Source organism: Oncorhynchus mykiss, chromosome 19, assembly GCF_057628025.1.
Source record: "Oncorhynchus mykiss isolate SJ-2025 chromosome 19, ASM5762802v1, whole genome shotgun sequence".
Classification (NCBI taxonomy): domain Eukaryota; kingdom Metazoa; phylum Chordata; class Actinopteri; order Salmoniformes; family Salmonidae; genus Oncorhynchus; species Oncorhynchus mykiss.
The window spans coordinates 71,862,303-71,884,985 of record NC_143040.1 but is presented as its reverse complement, the minus strand read 5'-3'; the positions used below and the strand labels follow the sequence as shown (position 1 = coordinate 71,884,985).

The following is a 22,683-nucleotide window of genomic DNA, read 5'->3' as shown; positions in this document are numbered from 1 at the left end:
AGCAGAGTGAGGGCCTTCCAGGAGTTTACTGAGCAGAGTGAGGGCCTTCCAGTTTACTGAGCAGAGTGAGGGCCTTCCAGTTCACTGAGCAGAGTGAGGGCCTTCCAGTTCACTGAGCAGAGTGAGGGCCTTCCAGTTTACTGAGCAGAGTGAGGGCCTTCCAGTTCACTGAGCAGAGTGAGGGCCTTCCAGTTCACTGAGCAGAGTGAGGGCCTTCCAGTTTACTGAGCAGAGTGAGGGCCTTCCAGTTTACTGAGCAGAGTGAGGGCCTTCCAGTTTACTGAGCAGAGTGAGGGCCTTCCAGTTTACTGAGCAGAGTGAGGGCCTTCCAGTTTACTGAGCAGAGTGAGGGCCTTCCAGTTCACTGAGCAGAGTGAGGGCCTTCCAGTTCACTGATTAGAGTGAGGGCCTTCCATGATTTTACTTTGTGGAGAAAAATAATCTACAGAGATGTAGAGAGGATTGTGTGTGTGTGTGTGTGTAGTGTGAGGAAACTGGGCGTCTTTCTCAATTCATCTTTCCTTGATTTGATTCCTCATATCCTCTTTCCTCCTTCTCAAAATGAAGGGCAGGATCTGAGGGGATGGAGGTGTTTCCCTCCAATGTGTTTTGAGAAGCAGGGTGAGCTCGGGGGTTTGAACTTGCAACCTTCCGGTTACTAGTCCAACACTCTAACCACTAGGCTACCCTGCCACCCCTTGTATTTACCTAGCCTGGTCCCTGTTCTGTTTGTGCTAACATTCCAGACCTTTTCATGAAGCGTGGCAAACAGTGGAATGTTAGCAAAACAGTTATGTTAACCAGGCTAGTATTTACCATCTTCCTTTGAGTTATCTGACCACTAAATGGCGCCCCCTAGAGTGTGGTATGTGCATTTCAGGAGCTGGTTTTTACCTGCACTGACTGTGATGGCCTCCATGAACTGTTGTCTCCAGGAGTTGGTGCCCACCACCAGAGCCAGGTTGGTCTTCTTTATCAGCTTATCCACCGTATTCTGAGGGAAACACACACCATAGAAAGACAGAGTTTTAAACACAAAAAAAACAATGAAAATTCACATGAGCAGGGCACCACAAGGCCTTCACCCATCCTGCTCTACCAAGGTGTTCCAACACACAGCTTTGACCAACTACAGAGTATTCTGTCAGAAACACAAAAAAGAGAAGACACTCAATGTCCCAAATATATTTTCTGAATATATAAAACATACAAATCTACTTGCAATGAAGCCGCTCGACATCACATTAGTCATCTAACAAACTCCCATCCAGAGCGACCCACAGAAACGACCAGGGTCATCCCCTGCCCAGCAACTCCACTCCCACCTGTCTCCAGTTCCACATCCCAACCCTCAGCTTCCCTCAGCCCCTCCCATCTATCTCCAGTTCCACATCCCAACCCTCAGCTTCCCTCAGCCCCTCCCATCTATCTCCAGTTCCACATCCCAACCCTCAGCTTCCCTCAGCCCCTCCCATCTATCTCCAGTTCCACATCCCAACCCTCAGCTTCCCTCAGCCCCTCCCATCTATCTCCAGTTCCACATCCCAACCCTCAGCTTCCCTCAGCCCCTCCCATCTATCTCCAGTTCCACATCCCAACCCTCAGCTTCCCTCAGCCCCTCCCATCTATCTCCAGTTCCACATCCCAACCCTCAGCTTCCCTCAGCCCCTCCCATCTATCCACAGTTCCACATCCCAACCCTCAGCTTCCCTCAGCCCCTCCAACCTATCTCCAGTTCCACATCCCAACCCTCAGCTTCCCTCAGCCCCTCCCATCTGTCTCCAGTTCCACATCCCAACCCTCAGCTTCCCTCAGCCCCTCCCATCTATCTCCAGTTCCACATCCCAACCCTCAGCTTCCCTCAGCCCCTCCCATCTATCTCCAGTTCCACATCCCAACCCTCAGCTTCCCTCAGCCCCTCCCATCTATCTCCAGTTCCACATCCCAACCCTCAGCTTCCCTCAGCCCCTCCCATCTGTCTCCAGTTCCACATCCCAACCCTCAGCTTCCCTCAGCCCCTCCCATCTATCTCCAGTTCCACATCCCAACCCTCAGCTTCCCTCAGCCCCTCCCATCTATCTCCAGTTCCACATCCCAACCCTCAGCTTCCCTCAGCCCCTCCAACCTATCTCCAGTTCCACATCCCAACCCTCAGCTTCCCTCAGCCCCTCCAACCTATCTCCAGTTCCACATCCCAACCCTCAGCTTCCCTCAGCCCCTCCCATCTATCTCCAGTTCCACATCCCAACCCTTAGCTTCCCTCAGCCCCTCCCATCTATCCACAGTTCCACATCCCAACCCTCAGCTTCCCTCAGCCCCTCCCATCTATCCACAGTTCCACATCCCAACCCTCAGCTTCCCTCAGCCCCTCCAACCTATCTCCAGTTCCACATCCCAACCCTCAGCTTCCCTCAGCCCCTCCCATCTATCTCCAGTTCCACATCCCAACCCTCAGCTTCCCTCAGCCCCTCCAACCTATCTCCAGTTCCACATCCCAACCCTCAGCTTCCCTCAGCCCCTCCCATCTGTCTCCAGTTCCACATCCCAACCCTCAGCTTCCCTCAGCCCCTCCAACCTATCTCCAGTTCCACATCCCAACCCTCAGCTTCCCTCAGCCCCTCCCATCTATCTCCAGTTCCACATCCCAACCCTCAGCTTCCCTCAGCCCCTCCCATCTATCTCCAGTTCCACATCCCAACCCTCAGCTTCCCTCAGCCCCTCCCATCTATCCACAGTTCCACATCCCAACCCTCAGCTTCCCTCAGCCCCTCCAACCTATCTCCAGTTCCACATCCCAACCCTCAGCTTCCCTCAGCCCCTCCCATCTATCTCCAGTTCCACATCCCAACCCTCAGCTTCCCTCAGCCCCTCCAACCTATCTCCAGTTCCACATCCCAACCCTCAGCTTCCCTCAGCCCCTCCCATCTGTCTCCAGTTCCACATCCCAACCCTCAGCTTCCCTCAGCCCCTCCAACCTATCTCCAGTTCCACATCCCAACCCTCAGCTTCCCTCAGCCCCTCCCATCTATCTCCAGTTCCACATCCCAACCCTCAGCTTCCCTCAGCCCCTCCCATCTATCTCCAGTTCCACATCCCAACCCTCAGCTTCCCTCAGCCCCTCCAACCTATCTCCAGTTCCACATCCCAACCCTCAGCTTCCCTCAGCCCCTCCAACCTATCTCCAGTTCCACATCCCAACCCTCAGCTTCCCTCAGCCCCTCCCATCTATCTCCAGTTCCACATCCCAACCCTCAGCTTCCCTCAGCCCCTCCAACCTATCTCCAGTTCCACATCCCAACCCTCAGCTTCCCTCAGCCCCTCCAACCTATCTCCAGTTCCACATCCCAACCCTCAGCTTCCCTCAGCCCCTCCCATCTATCTCCAGTTCCACATCCCAACCCTCAGCTTCCCTCAGCCCCTCCAACCTATCTCCAGTTCCACATCCCAACCCTCAGCTTCCCTCAGCCCCTCCAACCTATCTCCAGTTCCACATCCCAACCCTCAGCTTCCCTCAGCCCCTCCCATCTATCTCCAGTTCCACATCCCAACCCTCAGCTTCCCTCAGCCCCTCCCATCTGTCTCCAGTTCCACATCCCAACCCTCAGCTTCCCTCAGCCCCTCCCATCTATCTCCAGTTCCACATCCCAACCCTCAGCTTCCCTCAGCCCCTCCCATCTATCTCCAGTTCCACATCCCAACCCTCAGCTTCCCTCAGCCCCTCCAACCTATCTCCAGTTCCACATCCCAACCCTCAGCTTCCCTCAGCCCCTCCAACCTATCTCCAGTTCCACATCCCAACCCTCAGCTTCCCTCAGCCCCTCCCATCTATCTCCAGTTCCACATCCCAACCCTCAGCTTCCCTCAGCCCCTCCAACCTATCTCCAGTTCCACATCCCAACCCTCAGCTTCCCTCAGCCCCTCCAACCTAGCTCCAGTTCCACATCCCAACCCTCAGCTTCCCTCAGCCCCTCCCATCTATCTCCAGTTCCACATCCCAACCCTCAGCTTCCCTCAGCCCCTCCAACCTATCTCCAGTTCCACATCCCAACCCTCAGCTTCCCTCAGCCCCTCCCATCTATCTCCAGTTCCACATCCCAACCCTCAGCTTCCCTCAGCCCCTCCAACCTATCTCCAGTTCCACATCCCAACCCTCAGCTTCCCTCAGCCCCTCCCATCTATCTCCAGTTCCACATCCCAACCCTCAGCTTCCCTCAGCCCCTCCCATCTGTCTCCAGTTCCACATCCCAACCCTCAGCTTCCCTCAGCCCCTCCCATCTATCTCCAGTTCCACATCCCAACCCTCAGCTTCCCTCAGCCCCTCCCATCTATCTCCAGTTCCACATCCCAACCCTCAGCTTCCCTCAGCCCCTCCAACCTATCTCCAGTTCCACATCCCAACCCTCAGCTTCCCTCAGCCCCTCCCATCTATCTCCAGTTCCACATCCCAACCCTCAGCTTCCCTCAGCCCCTCCCATCTATCTCCAGTTCCACATCCCAACCCTCAGCTTCCCTCAGCCCCTCCCATCTATCTCCAGTTCCACATCCCAACCCTCAGCTTCCCTCAGCCCCTCCAACCTGTCTCCAGTTCCACATCCCAACCCTCAGCTTCCCTCAGCCCCTCCAACCTATCTCCAGTTCCACATCCCAACCCTCAGCTTCCCTCAGCCCCTCCCATCTGTCTCCAGTTCCACATCCCAACCCTCAGCTTCCCTCAGCCCCTCCAACCTATCTCCAGTTCCACATCCCAACCCTCAGCTTCCCTCAGCCCCTCCCATCTATCTCCAGTTCCACATCCCAACCCTCAGCTTCCCTCAGCCCCTCCAACCTATCTCCAGTTCCACATCCCAACCCTCAGCTTCCCTCAGCCCCTCCCATCTATCTCCAGTTCCACATCCCAACCCTCAGCTTCCCTCAGCCCCTCCCATCTGTCTCCAGTTCCACATCCCAACCCTCAGCTTCCCTCAGCCCCTCCCATCTATCTCCAGTTCCACATCCCAACCCTCAGCTTCCCTCAGCCTCTCCCATCTGTCTCCAGTTCCACATCCCAACCCTCAGCTTCCCTCAGCCCCTCCAACCTATCTCCAGTTCCACATCCCAACCCTCAGCTTCCCTCAGCCCCTCCAACCTATCTCCAGTTCCACATCCCAACCCTCAGCTTCCCTCAGCCCCTCCAACCTATCTCCAGTTCCACATCCCAACCCTCAGCTTCCCTCAGCCCCTCCAACCTATCTCCAGTTCCACATCCCAACCCTCAGCTTCCCTCAGCCCCTCCAACCTATCTCCAGTTCCACATCCCAACCCTCAGCTTCCCTCAGCCCCTCCAACCTATCTCCAGTTCCACATCCCAACCCTCAGCTTCCCTCAGCCCCTCCAACCTATCTCCAGTTCCACATCCCAACCCTCAGCTTCCCTCAGCCCCTCCCATCTATCTCCAGTTCCACATCCCAACCCTCAGCTTCCCTCAGCCCCTCCCATCTGTCTCCAGTTCCACATCCCAACCCTCAGCTTCCCTCAGCCCCTCCCATCTGTCTCCAGTTCCACATCCCAACCCTCAGCTTCCCTCAGCCCCTCCCATCTATCTCCAGTTCCACATCCCAACCCTCAGCTTCCCTCAGCCCCTCCCATCTGTCTCCAGTTCCACATCCCAACCCTCAGCTTCCCTCAGCCCCTCCAACCTATCTCCAGTTCCACATCCCAACCCTCAGCTTCCCTCAGCCCCTCCAACCTGTCTCCAGTTCCACATCCCAACCCTCAGCTTCCCTCAGCCCCTCCAACCTATCTCCAGTTCCACATCCCAACCCTCAGCTTCCCTCAGCCCCTCCAACCTGTCTCCAGTTCCACATCCCAACCCTCAGCTTCCCTCAGCCCCTCCAACCTGTCTCCAGTTCCACATCCCAACCCTCAGCTTCCCTCAGCCCCTCCAACCTATCTCCAGTTCCACATCCCAACCCTCAGCTTCCCTCAGCCCCTCCCATCTATCTCCAGTTCCACATCCCAACCCTCAGCTTCCGTCAGCCCCTCCCATCTATCTCCAGTTCCACATCCCAACCCTCAGCTTCCCTCAGCCCCTCCCATCTATCTCCAGTTCCACAACCCAACCCTCAGCTTCCCTCAGCCCCTCCAACCTGTCTCCAGTTCCACATCCCAACCCTCAGCTTCCCTCAGCCCCTCCCATCTATCTCCAGTTCCACATCCCAACCCTCAGCTTCCCTCAGCCCCTCCAACCTGTCTCCAGTTCCACATCCCAACCCTCAGCTTCCCTCAGCCCCTCCAACCTGTCTCCAGTTCCACATCCCAACCCTCAGCTTCCCTCAGCCCCTCCCATCTATCTCCAGTTCCACATCCCAACCCTCAGCTTCCCTCAGCCCCTCCAACCTGTCTCCAGTTCCACATCCCAACCCTCAGCTTCCCTCAGCCCCTCCAACCTGTCTCCAGTTCCACATCCCAACCCTCAGCTTCCGTCAGCCCCTCCCATCTATCTCCAGTTCCACATCCCAACCCTCAGCTTCCCTCAGCCCCTCCCATCTATCTCCAGTTCCACTTTTCTTTAACCATTCATGTTATTTAATGCAGGGCCGACATACAAGTTCCTTACTTGTTTCTCCCTTCTACTTGCCTCATCCATTTTTGTGGTAATGCTGCAATTAATTGGTTGTAATTTTGGGTAGAGCAGACATTTCCATATGTCTGTGTTAGCTGCATGTGTGACAACACTCCACCAGTCCTATTTATCATATCATTTACAAAAAATTATACATTTAAAAAAAATGTTTTTTTGTTCAATTAGTATATTTGAATTTAACCACAATATTTGTTGTATTATTTGTTCTGTCTTTTAAGGTGGATTAAACTGAAATTGAAATGGCAAATAACTGAGTGAGCAGTTGTAATCTGAATACAGGGAGAGGTTGTAATCTGAATACAGGGAGAGGTTGTAATCTGAATAAAGGAGAGGTTGTAATCTGAATACAGGGAGAGGTTGTAATCTGAATACAGGGAGAGGTTGTAATCTGAATACAGGGAGAGGTTGTAATCTGAATACAGGGAGAGGTTGTAATCTGAATACAGGGAGAGGTTGTAATCTGAATACAGGGAGAGGTTGTAATCTGAATAAAGGAGAGGTTGTAATCTGAATACAGGGAGAGGTTGTGATACATCATAAGTAATACTATAGTATCTGAGGGGGGATAGATACTGGTTGTAGTAATACTATAGTATCTGAGGAGTGATAGAGACTGGTTGGTATATCAGTAATACTATAGTATCTGAGGGGTGATAGAGACTGGTTGGTATATCAGTAATACTATAGTATCTGAGGGGGGATAGAGACTGGTTGTAGTAATACTATAGTATCTGAGGGGTGATAGAGACTGGTTGGTATATCAGTAATACTATAGTATCTGAGGGGGGATAGAGACTGGTTGTAGTAATACTATAGTATCTGAGGGGTGATGGAGACTGGTTGGTATATCAGTAATACTATAGTATCTCAGGGGTGATAGAGACTGGTTGGTACATCAGTATCTGAGTGGGGATAGAGACTGGTTGTAGTAATACTATAGTATCTGAGGGGTGATAGAGACTGGTTGGTACATCAGTAATACTATAGTATCTGAGTGGGGATAGAGCCTGGTTGGTACATCAGTGATACTATAGTATCTGAGGGGGGATAGAGCCTGGTTGGTACATCAGTGATACTATAGTATCTGAGGGGTGATGGAGACTGGTTGGTATATCAGTAATACTATAGTATCTGAGTGGGGATAGAGCCTGGTTGGTACATCAGTGATACTATAGTATCTGAGTGGGGATAGAGCCTGGTTGGTACATCAGTGATACTATAGTATCTGAGGGGTGATGGAGACTGGTTGGTATATCAGTAATACTATAGTATCTGAGGGGTGATAGAGACTGGTTGGTACATCAGTAATACTATAGTATCTGAGAGGTGATAGAGACTGGTTGTTACATCAGTAATACTATAGTATCTGGGGGGTGATAGAGACTGGTTGGTACATCAGTAATACTATAGTATCTGAGGGGTGATAGAGACTGGTTGGTATATCAGTAATACTATAGTATCTGAGGGGGGATAGATACTGGTTGTAGTAATACTATAGTATCTGAGGGGTGATAGAGACTGGTTGGTACATTAGTAATACTATAGTATCTGAGGGGGGATAGATACTGGTTGTAGTAATACTATAGTATCTGAGGGGGGACAGAGACTGGTTGGTACATCAGTAATACTATAGTATCTGAGGGGGGATAGATACTGGTTGTAGTAATACTATAGTATCTGAGGGGTGATAGAGACTGGTTGGTACATCAGTAATACTATAGTATCTGAGGGGGGATAGAGACTGGTTGTAGTAATACTATAGTATCTGAGGGGGGATAGAGACTGGTTGTAGTAATACTATAGTATCTGAGGGGTGATAGAGCGTGGTTGGTACATCAGTAATACTATAGTATCTGAGGGGGGACAGAGACTGGTTGGTACATCAGTAATACTATAGTATCTGAGGGGGGACAGAGACTGGTTGGTACATCCGACGTTAACCGTTCTCTGTAGGAGCCAGACGGCTGTGGAATGTGTTTGTGTGGACGGGAGGAAGTCACCGGATTGCTAGAGGGGGATACAGGTGGAAATATTTGGATTAGGCATCAAGGTCAGGTCATCACTTCCTCTTCCTGTTTGAACCATGAAAGATGTAAGGGTTAGAGAGAAGAAGGAGTAGTGTCAAAATAGGAGTATATATATATATATATATATACGGGTGAAAACATGTTTTGTCTGAATGTAGCTGTATTGATCGTCTGGGAAGAATAAACTTGGATAAACTTTCATAATGTCCGGTGAGTTTTTATGTTTTAAACGAAACATTATCAACTTCAGATGTTTTTTTGAAGTTCCCATCATTTTTAACCACCCCCCCCCCCCCCCCCCCGGATCCACGAAAGCCAAGTCAACAAACAGATTACCGACCATTTTGAATCTCACCATACCTTCTCTGCTATGCAATCTGGTTTCAGAGCTGGTCATGGGTGCACCTCAGCCACGCTCAAGGTCCTAAACGATATCTTAACCGCCATCGATAAGAAACATTACTGTGCAGCCGTATTCATTGATCTGGCCAAGGCTTTCGACTCTGTCAATCACCACATCCTCATCGGCAGACTCAACAGCCTTGGTTTCTCAAATGATTGCCTCGCCTGGTTCACCAACTACTTCTCTGATAGAGTTCAGTGTGTCAAATCTGAGGGTCTGTTGTCCGGACCTCTGGCAGTCTCTATGGGGGTGCCACAGGGTTCAATTCTTGGACCGACTCTCTTCTCTGTATACATCAATGAGGTCGCTCTTGCTGCTGGTGAGTCTCTGATCCACCTCTACGCAGACGACACCATTCTGTATACTTCCGGCCCTTCTTTGGACACTGTGTTAACAACCCTCCAGGCAAGCTTCAATGCCATACAACTCTCCTTCCGTGGCCTCCAACTGCTCTTAAATACAAGTAAAACTAAATGCATGCTCTTCAACCGATCACTACCTGCACCTACCCGCCTGTCCAACATCACTACTCTGGACGGCTCTGACTTAGAATACGTGGACAACTACAAATACTTAGGTGTCTGGTTAGACTGTAAACTCTCCTTCCAGACCCATATCAAACATCTCCAATCCAAAGTTAAATCTAGAATTGGCTTCCTATTTCGCAACAAAGCATCCTTCACTCATGCTGCCAAACATACCCTTGTAAAACTGACCATCCTACCAATCCTCGACTTTGGCGATGTAATTTACAAAATAGCCTCCAATACCCTACTCAACAAACTGGATGCAGTCTATCACAGTGCAATCCGTTTTGTCACCAAAGCCCCATACACTACCCACCATTGCGACCTGTACGCTCTCGTTGGCTGGCCCTCGCTTCATACTCGTCGCCAAACCCACTGGCTCCATGTCATCTACAAGACCCTGCTAGGTAAAGTCCCCCCTTATCTCAGCTCGCTGGTCACCATAGCATCTCCCACCTGTAGCACACGCTCCAGCAGGTATATCTCTCTAGTCACCCCCAAAACCAATTCTTTCTTTGGCCGCCTCTCTTTCCAGTTCTCTGCTGCCAATGACTGGAACGAACTACAAAAATCTCTGAAACTGGAAACTCTTATCTCCCTCACTAGCTTTAAGCACCAACTGTCAGAGCAGCTCACAGATTACTGCACCTGTACATAGCCCACATATAATTTAGCCCTATCAACTACCTCTTTCCCAACTGTATTTAATTTATTTATTTATTTTGCTCCTTTGCACCCCATTATTTTTATTTCTACTTTGCACATTCTTCCATTGCAAAACTACCATTCCAGTGTTTTACTTGCTATATTGTATTTACCTTGCCACCAAGGCCTTTTTTTGCCTTTACCTCCCTTCTCACCTCATTTGCTCACATTGTATATAGACTTGTTTATACTTTATTATTGACTGTATGTTTGTTTTACTCCATGTGTAACTCTGTGTTGTTGTATCTGTCGAACTGCTTTGCTTTATCTTGGCCAGGTCGCAATTGTAAATGAGAACTTGTTCTCAACTTGCCTACCTGGTTAAATAAAGGTAAAATAAAATAAAATAAAAATAAATCCACGATGACGTTTGTTCCTCTAAAGATGCTCGTTGATTTCCCTCAGGATCTCCTCAGTATCCAAGTTGGCTCAGAACTGCAAGCGGTTGTTTACAAATGTTTTAACGATGAGTCTTTCCACCACGACGACCCGAGATGAAAGCCTTTCCCTTCGGTACTCAACCTTAGTGGCAGTGCTATTTGCCAGTGTTAGCTCTTTCAACTTGAGGTGACGCACCTTTTTCCCTAGATAGTGCACTACTTTTAGCCACTAAGCCACTAATATAAGTAATAATAATACAAACATAAGGTGCATTTTGGGACACATACTCAGTCTGATGAAGACTCAGAGGAGGTCGTTATCAGAATGAAGACATGAAGTTCACATGATTCACCACCTGGTGGCAGTGACATCAACTGAATTAAAACACACTTCAACCGAACATGATGGGTAGAGTGTTTCGCTGTGTGGAGAATGTGTGTGTGTCTGTGGAGTTTGTGTGTATGTGTGTGTGTGTGTGTGTGTGGGTGGAGTGTGTGTGTGTGGAGTGTGTGTGTGTGTGTGTGTGTGTGTGTGTGTGTCTATTGGAGTGACAGACTGTCCCGTACCTTGAACTCATAGGACTCCTCGATGAAAACCTCCATTTTGGAGTGTTCCCCCAGAGATGGTTTCCCCATCTCTGCATTCCGCTTAGCTTCCTCTTCCTCTGACAACAACTTTGGGACATCTTTGGAGAGGAAAGGAGAGGAGAGACAGGGAGAGGAGAGGAGACAGTGGAAAGAGAGGGGAGAGGAGAGGAGACAGGGGAAGGAGAGGGGAGAGGAGACAGGGAGAGGAGAGCCAGGGAGAGGGGAGAGGAGAGGGGAGAGAAGAGGAGACAGGGGAAGGAGAGGGGAGAGGAGATGGGGGAAGGGAGGGGCGGAGGGGAGGCAGGGAGACAGGGAGAGGAGAGAGAGAGAGAGAGGGCGAGAGAGAGGGCGAGAGAGAGAGGGAGACAGAGGGCGAGAGAGAGAGGGCGAGAGAGAGAGGGAGAGAGAGAGAGGGCGAGAGAGGGAGAGAGAGAGAGAGGGCGAGAGAGAGAGGGAGAGAGAGAGGGAGAGTGAGAGAGGGCGAGAGAGAGAGAGGGCGAGAGAGAGAGGGAGACAGAGGGCGAGAGAGAGAGGGAGAGAGAGAGAGGGAGAGAGAGAGAGGGAGACAGAGGGCGAGAGAGAGAGAGAGAGAGGGAGAGAGGGAGAGAGAGGGAGAGAGAGAGATCCTGGTCAATCCTGGCACCCTATTCCATACAGAATACATTATCCAGATGGCACCCTATTCCATACAGAATACATTATCCAGATGGCACCCTATTCCATACAGAATACATTATCCAGATGGCACCCTATTCCATACAGAATACATTATCCAGATGGCACCCTATTCCATACAGAATACATTATCCAGATGGCACCCTATTCCATACAGAATACATTATCCAGATGGCACCCTATTCCATACAGAATACATTATCCAGATGGCACCCTATTCCATACAGAATACATTATCCAGATGGCACCCTATTCCATACAGAATACATTATCCAGATGGCACCCTATTCCATACAGAATACATTATCCAGATGGCACCCTATTCCATACAGAATACATTATCCAGATGGCACCCTATTCCATACAGAATACATTATCCAGATGGCACCCTATTCCATACAGAATACATTATCCAGATGGCACCCTATTCCATACAGAATACATTATCCAGATGGCACCCTATTCCATACAGAATACATTATCCAGATGGCACCCTATTCCATACAGAATACATTATCCGGATGGCACCCTATTCCATACAGAATACATTATCCAGATGGCACCCTATTCCATACAGAATACATTATCCAGATGGCACCCTATTCCATACAGAATACATTATCCAGATGGCACCCTATTCCATACAGAATACATTATCCGGATGGCACCCTATTCCATACATAATACAATATCAACAGTACTGCACTATATAGGGAATAGGATGTCATCTCTCTATCCTGTCCTCTCATCTCTCTATCCTGTCCTCTCTTCTCTCATCTCATCTCTCTATCTTGTCCTCTCTTCTCTCATCTCTATCCTGTCCTCTCTTCTCTCCTCTCATCTCTCTATCCTGTCCTCTCATCTCTCTATCCTGTCCTCTCTTCTCTCATCTCATCTCTCTATCTTGTCCTCTCTTCTCTCATATCTATCCTGTCCTGTCCTCTCTTCTCTCATCTCTCTATCTTGTCCTCTCTTCTCTCATCTCTCTATCCTGTCCTCTCTTCTCTCCTCTCCTCTCATCTCTCTATCCTGTCCTCTCTTCTCTCCTCTCCTCTCATCTCTCTATCCTGTCCTCTCTTCTCTCCTCTCATCTCTCTATCCTGTTCTCTCATCTCTCTATCCTGTCCTCTCTTCTCTCCTCTCATCTCTCTATCCTGTCCTCTTCTCTCATCCCTCTATCCTGTCCTCTCTTCTCTCATCTCTATCCTGTCCTCTCTTCTCTCATCTCTCTATCCTGTCCTCTCTTCTCTCATCTCTATCCTGTCCTCTCTTCTCTCATCTCTATCCTGTCCTCTCTTCTCTCATCTCTATCCTGTCCTCTCTTCTCTCCTCTCTATCCTGTCCTCTCTTCTCTCATCTCTCTATCCTGTCCTCTCATCTCTCTATCCTATCCTGTCGTCTCTTCTCTCCTCTCATCTCTCTATCCTGTCCTCTCTTCTCTCCTCTCATCTCTCTATCCTGTCCTCTCTTCTCTCCTCTCATCTCTCTATCCTGTCCTCTCTTCTCTCCTCTCATCTCTCTATCCTGTCCTCTTCTCTCATCCCTCTATCCTGTCCTCTCTTCTCTCATCTCTCTATCCTGTCCTCTCTTCTCTCATCTCTATCCTGTCCTCTCTTCTCTCATCTCTATCCTGTCCTCTCTTCTCTCCTCTCTATCCTGTCCTCTCTTCTCTCATCTCTCTATCCTGTCCTCTCATCTCTCTATCCTATCCTGTCCTCTCTTCTCTCCTCTCATCTCTCTATCCTGTCCTCTCTTCTCTCCTCTCATCTCTCTATCCTGTCCTCTTCTCTCATCCCTCTATCCTGTCCTCTCTTCTCTCATCTCTATCCTGTCCTCTCTTCTCTCCTCTCATCTCTCTACCCTGTCCTCTCTTCTCTCATCTCTATCCTGTCCTCTCTTCTCTCATCTCTCTATCCTGTCCTCTCTTCTCTCCTCTCATCTCTCTATCCTGTCCTCTTCTCTCATCCCTCTATCATGTCCTCTTCTCTCATCTCTCTATCCTGTCCTCTCATCTCATCTCTGTATCCTGTCCTCTCTTCTCTCCTCTCATCTCTCTATCCTGTCCTCTCCTCTAATCTCTCTATCCTGTCCTCTCTTCTCTCCTCTCATCTCTCTATCCTGTCCTCTCCTCTCATCTCTCTATCCTGTCCTCTCATCTCTCTATCCTGTCCTCTCTTCTTTCCTCTCATCTCTCTATCCTGTCCTCTTCTCTCATCTCTCTATCCTGTCCTCTCATCTCATCTCTCTATCCTGTCCTCTCTTCTCTCCTCTCTATCCTGTCCTCTCCTCTCATCTCTCGATCCTGTCCTCTCATCTCATCTCTCTATCCTGTCCTCTCATCTCATCTCTCTATCCTGTCCTCTCCTCTCATCTCTCTATCCTGTCCTCTTCTCTCATCTCTTTATCCTGTCCTCTCATCTCATCTCTCTATCCTGTCCTCTCTTCTCTCCTCTCTATCCTGTCCTCTCATCTCTCTATCCTGTCCTCTCATCTCTCTATCCTGTCCTCTCATCTCTCTATCCTGTCCTCTCTTCTCTCCTCTCATCTCTCTATCCTGTCCTCTTCTCTCATCTCTCTATCCTGTCCTCTCATCTCATCTCTCTATCCTGTCCTCTTCTCTCATCCCTCTATCCTGTCTTCTCTTCTCTCATCCCTCTATCCTGCCCTCTCTTCTCTCATCCCTCTATCTTGTCCTCTCTTCTCTCATCTCTCTATCCTGTCCTCTCTTTCTCCTCTCCTCTCATCTCTCTATCCTGTCCTCTCATCTCTCTATCCTGTCCTCTCATCTCTCTCTCCTGTCCTCTCATCTCTCTCTCCTGTCCTCTCTTTCTCCTGTCCTCTCATCTCTCTCTCCTGTCCTCTCATCTCTCTATCCTGTCCTCTCATCTCTCTATCCTGTCCTCTCTTTCTCCTCTCCTTTCATCTCTCTCTCCTGTCCTCTCATCTCTCTATCCTGTCCTCTCATCTCTTTATCCTGTCCTCTCATCTCTCTCTCATGTCCTCTCATCTCTCTCTCCTGTCCTCTCTTTCTCCTGTCCTGTCCTCTCATCTCTCTCTCCTGTCCTCTCATCTCTCTATCCTGTCCTCTCATCTCTCTCTCCTGTCCTCTCTTTCTCCTGTCCTCTCATCTCTCTATCCTGTCCTCTCTTTCTCCTCTCCTCTCATCTCTCTATCCTGTCCTCTCATCTCTCTATCCTGTCCTCTCATCTCTCTCTCCTGTCCTCTCATCTCTCTCTCCTGTCCTCTCTTTCTCCTCTCCTTCCATCTCTCTCTCCTGTCCTCTCATCTCTCTATCCTGTCCTCTCATCTCTCTATCCTCTCATCTCTCTCTCATGTCCTCTCATCTCTCTCTCCTGTCCTCTCTTTCTCCTGTCCTGTCCTTTCATCTCTCTCATCTCTCTATCCTGTCCTCTCATCTCTCTCTCCTGTCCTCTCATCTCTCTATCATGTCCTCTCATCTCTCTCTCATGTCCTCTCATCTCTCTATCCTGTCCTCTCATCTCTCTATCCTGTCCTCTCTTTCTCCTGTCCTGTCCTCTCATCTCTCTCTCCTGTCCTCTCATCTATCTATCCTGTCCTGTCCTCTCATCTCTCTCTCCTGTCCTCTCTTTCTCCTGTCCTGTCCTCTCATCTCTCTATCCTGTCCTCTCTTTCTCCTGTCCTGTCCTCTCATCTATCTCTCCTGTCCTCTCATCTCTCTATCCTGTCCTCTCTTTCTCCTGTCCTGTCCTCTCATCTCTCTCTCCTGTCCTCTCATCTCTCTATCCTGTCCTCTCTTTCTCCTGTCCTGTCCTCTCATCTCTCTATCCTGTCCTCTCATCTCTCTATCCTGTCCTCTCATCTCTCTCTCCTGTCCTCTCATCTCTCTCTCCTGTCCTCTCATCTCTCTCTCCTGTCCTCTCATCTCTCTCTCCTGTCCTCTCATCTCTCTATTCTGTCCTCTCATCTCTCTATCCTGTCCTCTCTTTCTCCTGTCCTGTCCTCTCATCTCTCTCTCCTGTCCTCTCATCTCTCTATCCTGTCCTCTCATCTCTCTCTCCTGTCCTCTCATCTCTCTCTCCTGTCCTCTCATCTCTCTCTCCTGTCCTCTCATCTCTCTCTCCTGTCCTCTCATCTCTCTCTCCTGTCCTCTCATCTCTCTCTCCTGTCCTCTCATCTCTCTATCCTGTCCTCTCTTTCTCCTGTCCTCTCATCTCCCCTCTCATCATCTTGTCCTCTCTTCCATCATCTCTCTCTCCTGTCCTCTCATCTCTCTATTCTGTCCTCTCATCTCTCTATCCTGTCCTCTCTTTCTCCTGTCCTGTCCTCTCATCTCTCTCTCCTGTCCTCTCATCTCTCTATCCTGTCCTCTCATCTCTCTCTCCTGTCCTCTCATCTCTCTCTCCTGTCCTCTCATCTCTCTCTCCTGTCCTCTCATCTCTCTCTCCTGTCCTCTCATCTCTCTCTCCTGTCCTCTCATCTCTCTCTCCTGTCCTCTCATCTCTCTATCCTGTCCTCTCTTTCTCCTGTCCTCTCATCTCCCCTCTCATCATCTTGTCCTCTCTTCCATCATCTCTCTATCCTGTCCTTTCTTCTCTCCTCTAATCTCTCTATCATTCCCTCTGGTGCACACACACGCACAGGCACACGCACACAGACAGACAGACAGACAGACAGACAGACAGACAGACAGACAGACAGAGGCCTGTCATCTATGATATAAGTCCCAGGCTGCTGAGCTGACAACACATACACTATTAAATAAATAACTAACTTTACACACTGTCCCCCTGATTCACACACACACACACACACACACACACACACACACACACACACACACACACACACACACACACACAACCACACACACACGCACACACGCACACACACACACACACACACACAACCACACACACACACAACCACACACACACACACACACACACAACCACACACACACGCACACAACCACACACACACACACACACACACACACTATTAAATAAATAACTAACTTTACACACTGTCCCCCTGATTCACACACACACACACACAACCACACACACACACACACACACACAACCACACACACACGCACACAACCACACACACACACACACACACACACTATTAAATAAATAACTAACTTTACACACTGTCCCCCTGATTCACACACACACACACACACACACACACACACACACACACACACACACACACACACACACACACACACACAACCACACACACACACAACCACACACACACACACAACCACACACACACACAACCACACACACACACACACACACACACACACACACACACACACACACACACACACACACACAACCACACACACACACACTATTAAATAAATAAATAACTTTACACACTGTCCCCCTGATTCACACACACACACACACACACACACACAACCACACACACACACAACCACACACACACACACACACACACACAACCACACACACACACACACACACACACACACACACACACACACACACAACCACACACACACACACACACACACACACACAACCACACACACACACACACACACACAACCACACACACACGCACACAACCACACACACACACACACACACACACTATTAAATAAATAACTAACTTTACACACTGTCCCCCTGATTCACACACACACACACACACACACACACACACACACACACACACACACACACACACACACACACACACACACACACACACACAACCACACACACACACAACCACACACACACACACAACCACACACACACACAACCACACACACACACACACACACACACACACACACACACACACACACACACACAACCACACACACACACACTATTAAATAAATAAATAACTTTACACACTGTCCCCCTGATTCACACACACACACACACACACACACACAACCACACACACACACAACCACACACACACACACACACACACACAACCACACACACACACACACACACACACACACACACACACACACACACACAACCACACACACACACACACACACACACAACCACACACACACACACACACACAACCACACACACACACACACACACACACACACACACACAACCACACACACACACAACCACACACACACACACACACACACACAACCACACACACACACACACACACACACACACACACACACACACACACACACACACACACACACACAAGTTGTCTCGAACAATTATCCACGGAGGACAGTACCCACATTAGCCCTGAAATTTCCCCTCGTGTTTAACATGATAATTATCCACATATTTCCCTGTAGAACTCTTCCCCTGCACTTCATGGTATTTCCCTGCACTGTGTGTGTGTAGTGTGTGTGCAGTGTGTGTGTAGTGTGTGTGTGTGTGTATGTATGTGTGTGTGTGTAGTGTGTGTGTGTAGTGTGTGTGTATTGTGTGTGTGTAGTGTGTGTATGGTGTGTGTGTAATGTGTGTAGTGTGTGTGTGTGTAATGTGTGTGTGTGTGAGTGAGTGAGTGAGTGAGTGTGTGTGTGTGTGTGTGTGTGTGTGTGTGTAGTGTGTACCACAGTATTCCCTGCACTATACATCACTGCATGATGGCATTCTTGACTCAACCAGATTTATTTTGGAATTCATCACAGTGGTAATTAACATTTTAATATCTGAACTGAGTTTTTTATCTTGACGGTTATCAAGTGTTTGTTCCTTCCTCTTGACAGGAGAACCTAATTTATGGGTTTATGATTAATTAATCTACAGATTAGGCCATGAATCAATCATTAAGAGAGGGAAGGAAGGAGAGAGGGCAGAGCCGAGAAGGACGCTGTAACATTGGAAGGGGCAATACTCTGGGTTCTAACATTCTCTTACGTGGTCTTAATGTTCTCTAACATTCTCTAACGTTCTCTAACATTCTCTAACATTCTCTAACATTCTCTAACGTTCTCTAACATTCTCTAACGTTCTCTAACATTCTCTAACGGGGTCTTAACGTTCTCTAACATTCTCTAACGTTCTCTAACATTCTGTAACATTCTCTAACGTTCTCTAACATTCTCTAACATTCTCTAACGTTCTCTAACGTTCTCTACCATTCTCTAACGTTCTCTAACGTTCTCTAACGTTCTCTAACGTTCTCTAACATTCTCTAACATTCTCTAACATTCTCTTACATTCTCTAACATTCTCTAACATTCTCTAACGTTCGCTAACATTCTCTAACATTCTCCAACATTCTCTTACGTGGTTTTAACGTTCTCTAACATTCTCTAACAATCTCTATCATTGGTGTTAGTACAGACACAAACAAGACCAGCATGCATCACTCCCAGGGAAGGACCCTCCAGACAGAGCATACAACTTACCTTCAGCTAGTAACAGTGCTTGGAGAGACAGAGCATGAGGGGACAGGAGGAAGGGAGGAAGGGAGAATGGAAGGACGTGAGAGAGGAGAAAGGGAGGAAGGGAGAATGGAAGGACATGAGAAAAGAGAGAGGGGAGAGGAGGAAGGGAGAATGGAAGGACATGAGAAGAGAGAGGAGAGAGGAGGAAGGGAGTAAGGGAGAATGGAAGGACATGAGAAAAGAGAGAGGAGAGAGGAGGAAGGGAGGAAGGGAGAATGGAAGGACGTGAGAAAAGAGAGAGGAGAGAGGAGGAAGGGAGGAAGGGGGAATGGAAGGACATGAGAAAAGAGAGAGGAGAGAGGAGGAAGGGAGGAAGGGAGGAAGGGAGAATGGAAGGACATGAGAAAAGAGAGAGGAGAGAGGAGGAAGGGAGGAAGGGAGAATGGAAGGACATGAGAAGAGAGAGGAGAGAGGAGGAAGGGAGTAAGGGAGAATGGAAGGACATGAGAAAAGAGAGAGGAGAGAGGAGGAAGGGAGGAAGGGAGAATGGAAGGACATGAGAAAAGAGAGAGGAGAGAGGAGGAAGGGAGGAAGGGAGAATGGAAGGACATGAGAAAAGAGAGAGGAGAGAGGAGGAAGGGAGGAAGGGAGAATGGAAGGACATGAGAAAAGAGAGAGGAGAGAGGAGGAAGGGAGGAAGGGAGAATGGAAGGACATGAGAAAAGAGAGAGGAGAGAGGAGGAAGGGAGGAAGGGAGAATGGAAGGACGTGAGAAACGAGAGAGGAGAGAGGAGAGAGGAGGAAGGGAGGAAGGGGGAATGGAAGGACATGAGAAAAGAGAGAGGAGAGAGGAGGAAGGGAGGAAGGGAGAATGGAAGGACATGAGAAAAGAGAGAGGAGAGAGGAGGAAGGGAGGAAGGGAGAATGGAAGGACATGAGAAAAGAGAGAGAATACAGCAGTTATAGAAAAATGTGATGACATCAGAGCATGAACAATGTTGGGCTGAGAGAGTGTGTGTGTGTGTGTCAGTATGAGTGTGTATCAGTGTGTGTGTGAGTGTGTGTGTGTCAGTGTGAGTGTGTGTCAGTGTGTGTGCCAGTGTGAGTGTGTGTCAGTGTGTGAGTGTGCGTATGTGAGTGTGTGTGTGAGTTATTATAGGCTACCACATTAGGCTTCTATAGGCTACTAGGCTACTACATTAGGCTACTAGGCTACTATAGGCTACTACTACATTAGGCTACTTGGCTACTATAGGCTACTACTACATTAGGCTACTAGGCTACTATAGGCTACTACTACATTAGGCTACTTGGCTACTATAGGCTACTAGGCTACTATAGGCTACTGGGCTACTATAGGCTACTGGGCTACTATAGGCTTCTAGGCTATTAGGCTACTAGAGGCCACTAGGCTACTATAGGCTACTACAGTAGGCTACTACATTAGGCTACTTGGCTACTACAATAGGCTACTACATTAGGCTACTAGGCTACAATACGCTACTAGGCTACTACATTAGGCTACTTGGCTACTATAGGCTACTAGGCTACTATAGGCTACTACAGTAGGCTACTACATTAGGCTACTTCTACACCTGCATTGCTTGCTGTTTGGGGTTTTAGGCTGGGTTTCTGTACAGCACTTTGAGATATCACTATACACTACACACAATTAACAACAAAGAATATGAAAAGTGCATCAGAAGTTTCTCACATCAAAATCAAAATAAACACTAATCAAACCTGAAAAATACTTAAAACAATGTAAGGCTGAACGCAACCAGATCTAGGATCAGGTCCCACGCTGTCTATATAACCTCATTCGTTATGAACTAAAGGGGAAAAACAGATCCTAGATCACCACTCCTGTTCTTACATGATTTGTGAATACGGGCTCCATGACTCTGGCAGGCCCGGGTTAAGCAGACCAACGTGGCATAGAGGTCTTGGAGCTGTCACATCTCTAACTCTTCCCTGACTCTCTCGTCTGCCAACAGGTGGGAACAGGTGAGGAGGAGGAGGAGTACTGCCTGTAGAGATGACAGCTCCTCATCATTAACCCCCAGGGTTCCACTGCTCCCTCCAGGAGGAGTACTGCCTGTAGAGATGACAGCTCCTCATCATTAACCCCCAGGGTTCCACTGATCCCTCCAGGAGGAGTACTGCCTGTAGAGATGACAGCTCCTCATCATTAACCCCCAGGGTTCCTCTGCTCCCTCCAGGAGGAGTACTGCCTGTAGAGATGACAGCTCCTCATCATTAACCCCGAGGGTTCCACTGATCCCTCCAGGAGGAGTACTGCCTGTAGAGATGACAGCTCCTCATCATTAACCCCCAGGGTGCCACTGCTCCCTCCAGGAGGAGTACTGCCTGTAGAGATGACAGCTCCTCATCATTAACCCCGAGGGTTCCACAGCTCCCTCCAGGAGGAGTACTGCCTGTAGAGATGACAGCTCCTCATCATTAACCCCCAGGGTTCCTCTGATCCCTCCAGGAGGAGTACTGCCTGTAGAGATGACAGCTCCTCATCATACAAGGGTATAGCTACACAGTACAGGCCTGAGGCCTCTTGGCTGGGGGAATACATCTGGCTGGGACAAGGGCACATCTCTACAGGCCTCTAGATATTTGAAGAGAAAGTGTGTGGGTGGTAGTAGCTCCTCAATGAAAGAGGGATGTGTTTTTCGATGGAAATAGCAGTACAGGTTCTGTACGTAGCAGAAGATCATCATCATCATCATCATCATCATCCCAAAGAACATGGAGATCCCGGATTAAATTACCACATTTACAGAGAGAAAGAGAGAAAGAGACTTGAACGGCTATCCGTCCCAAACTTCAAATTGTATTTCCAAGCACTAGCATTTCGCCCCCCGATTATTAAATTGGTTTAAAACATGACACTTAGACTTCCTTGGCTGAGAATACAGAGACAAATTGTGTTTCCTACTTCCAATTGGAAGAGGTGGTGGCCACTGATGTATCCCTTGATGCATCACATCTGCCCGTGATTGGGTGTCTCATAAGGCGGCGCACAATTGGCCCCAGCGTCGTCCGGGGTTTGGCCGCTGTAGGTCGTCATTATAAATAAGAATATGTTCTTAACTGACTTGCCTGGTTAAATATAAAAACAAAACAATGTAAATTATGCTTTGTTCTATTACTGATCATACCATCTCTATTTGGCACAAAATTGAAAAACGATGCAACTGGGAAACGGAATGACACACAGACTCCAATATTTAACTATAAGGCCCTGTGATTTAGACAGACTCCAATATTTAACTATAAGGCCCTGTGATTTAGACAGACTCTAATATTTAACTATAAGGCCCTGTGATTTAGACAGACTCCAATATTTAACTCTAAGGCCCTGTGATTTAGACAGACTCT

At 48.7% G+C, this 22,683-nt stretch overlaps 1 protein-coding gene across 1 annotated transcript in view; it reads right to left on the bottom strand.

Moving 5' to 3' along the window:
- Positions 1-22,683, bottom strand: part of LOC100136022 (sodium/calcium exchanger 3) — a 178,825-nt gene that overhangs the window by 13,815 nt on the left and 142,327 nt on the right. Inside the window, 2 exon segments of the mRNA XM_036955347.2 lie at positions 895-994; positions 11,232-11,350. Coding sequence (XP_036811242.2) covers positions 895-994; positions 11,232-11,350 — 219 coding nt within the window.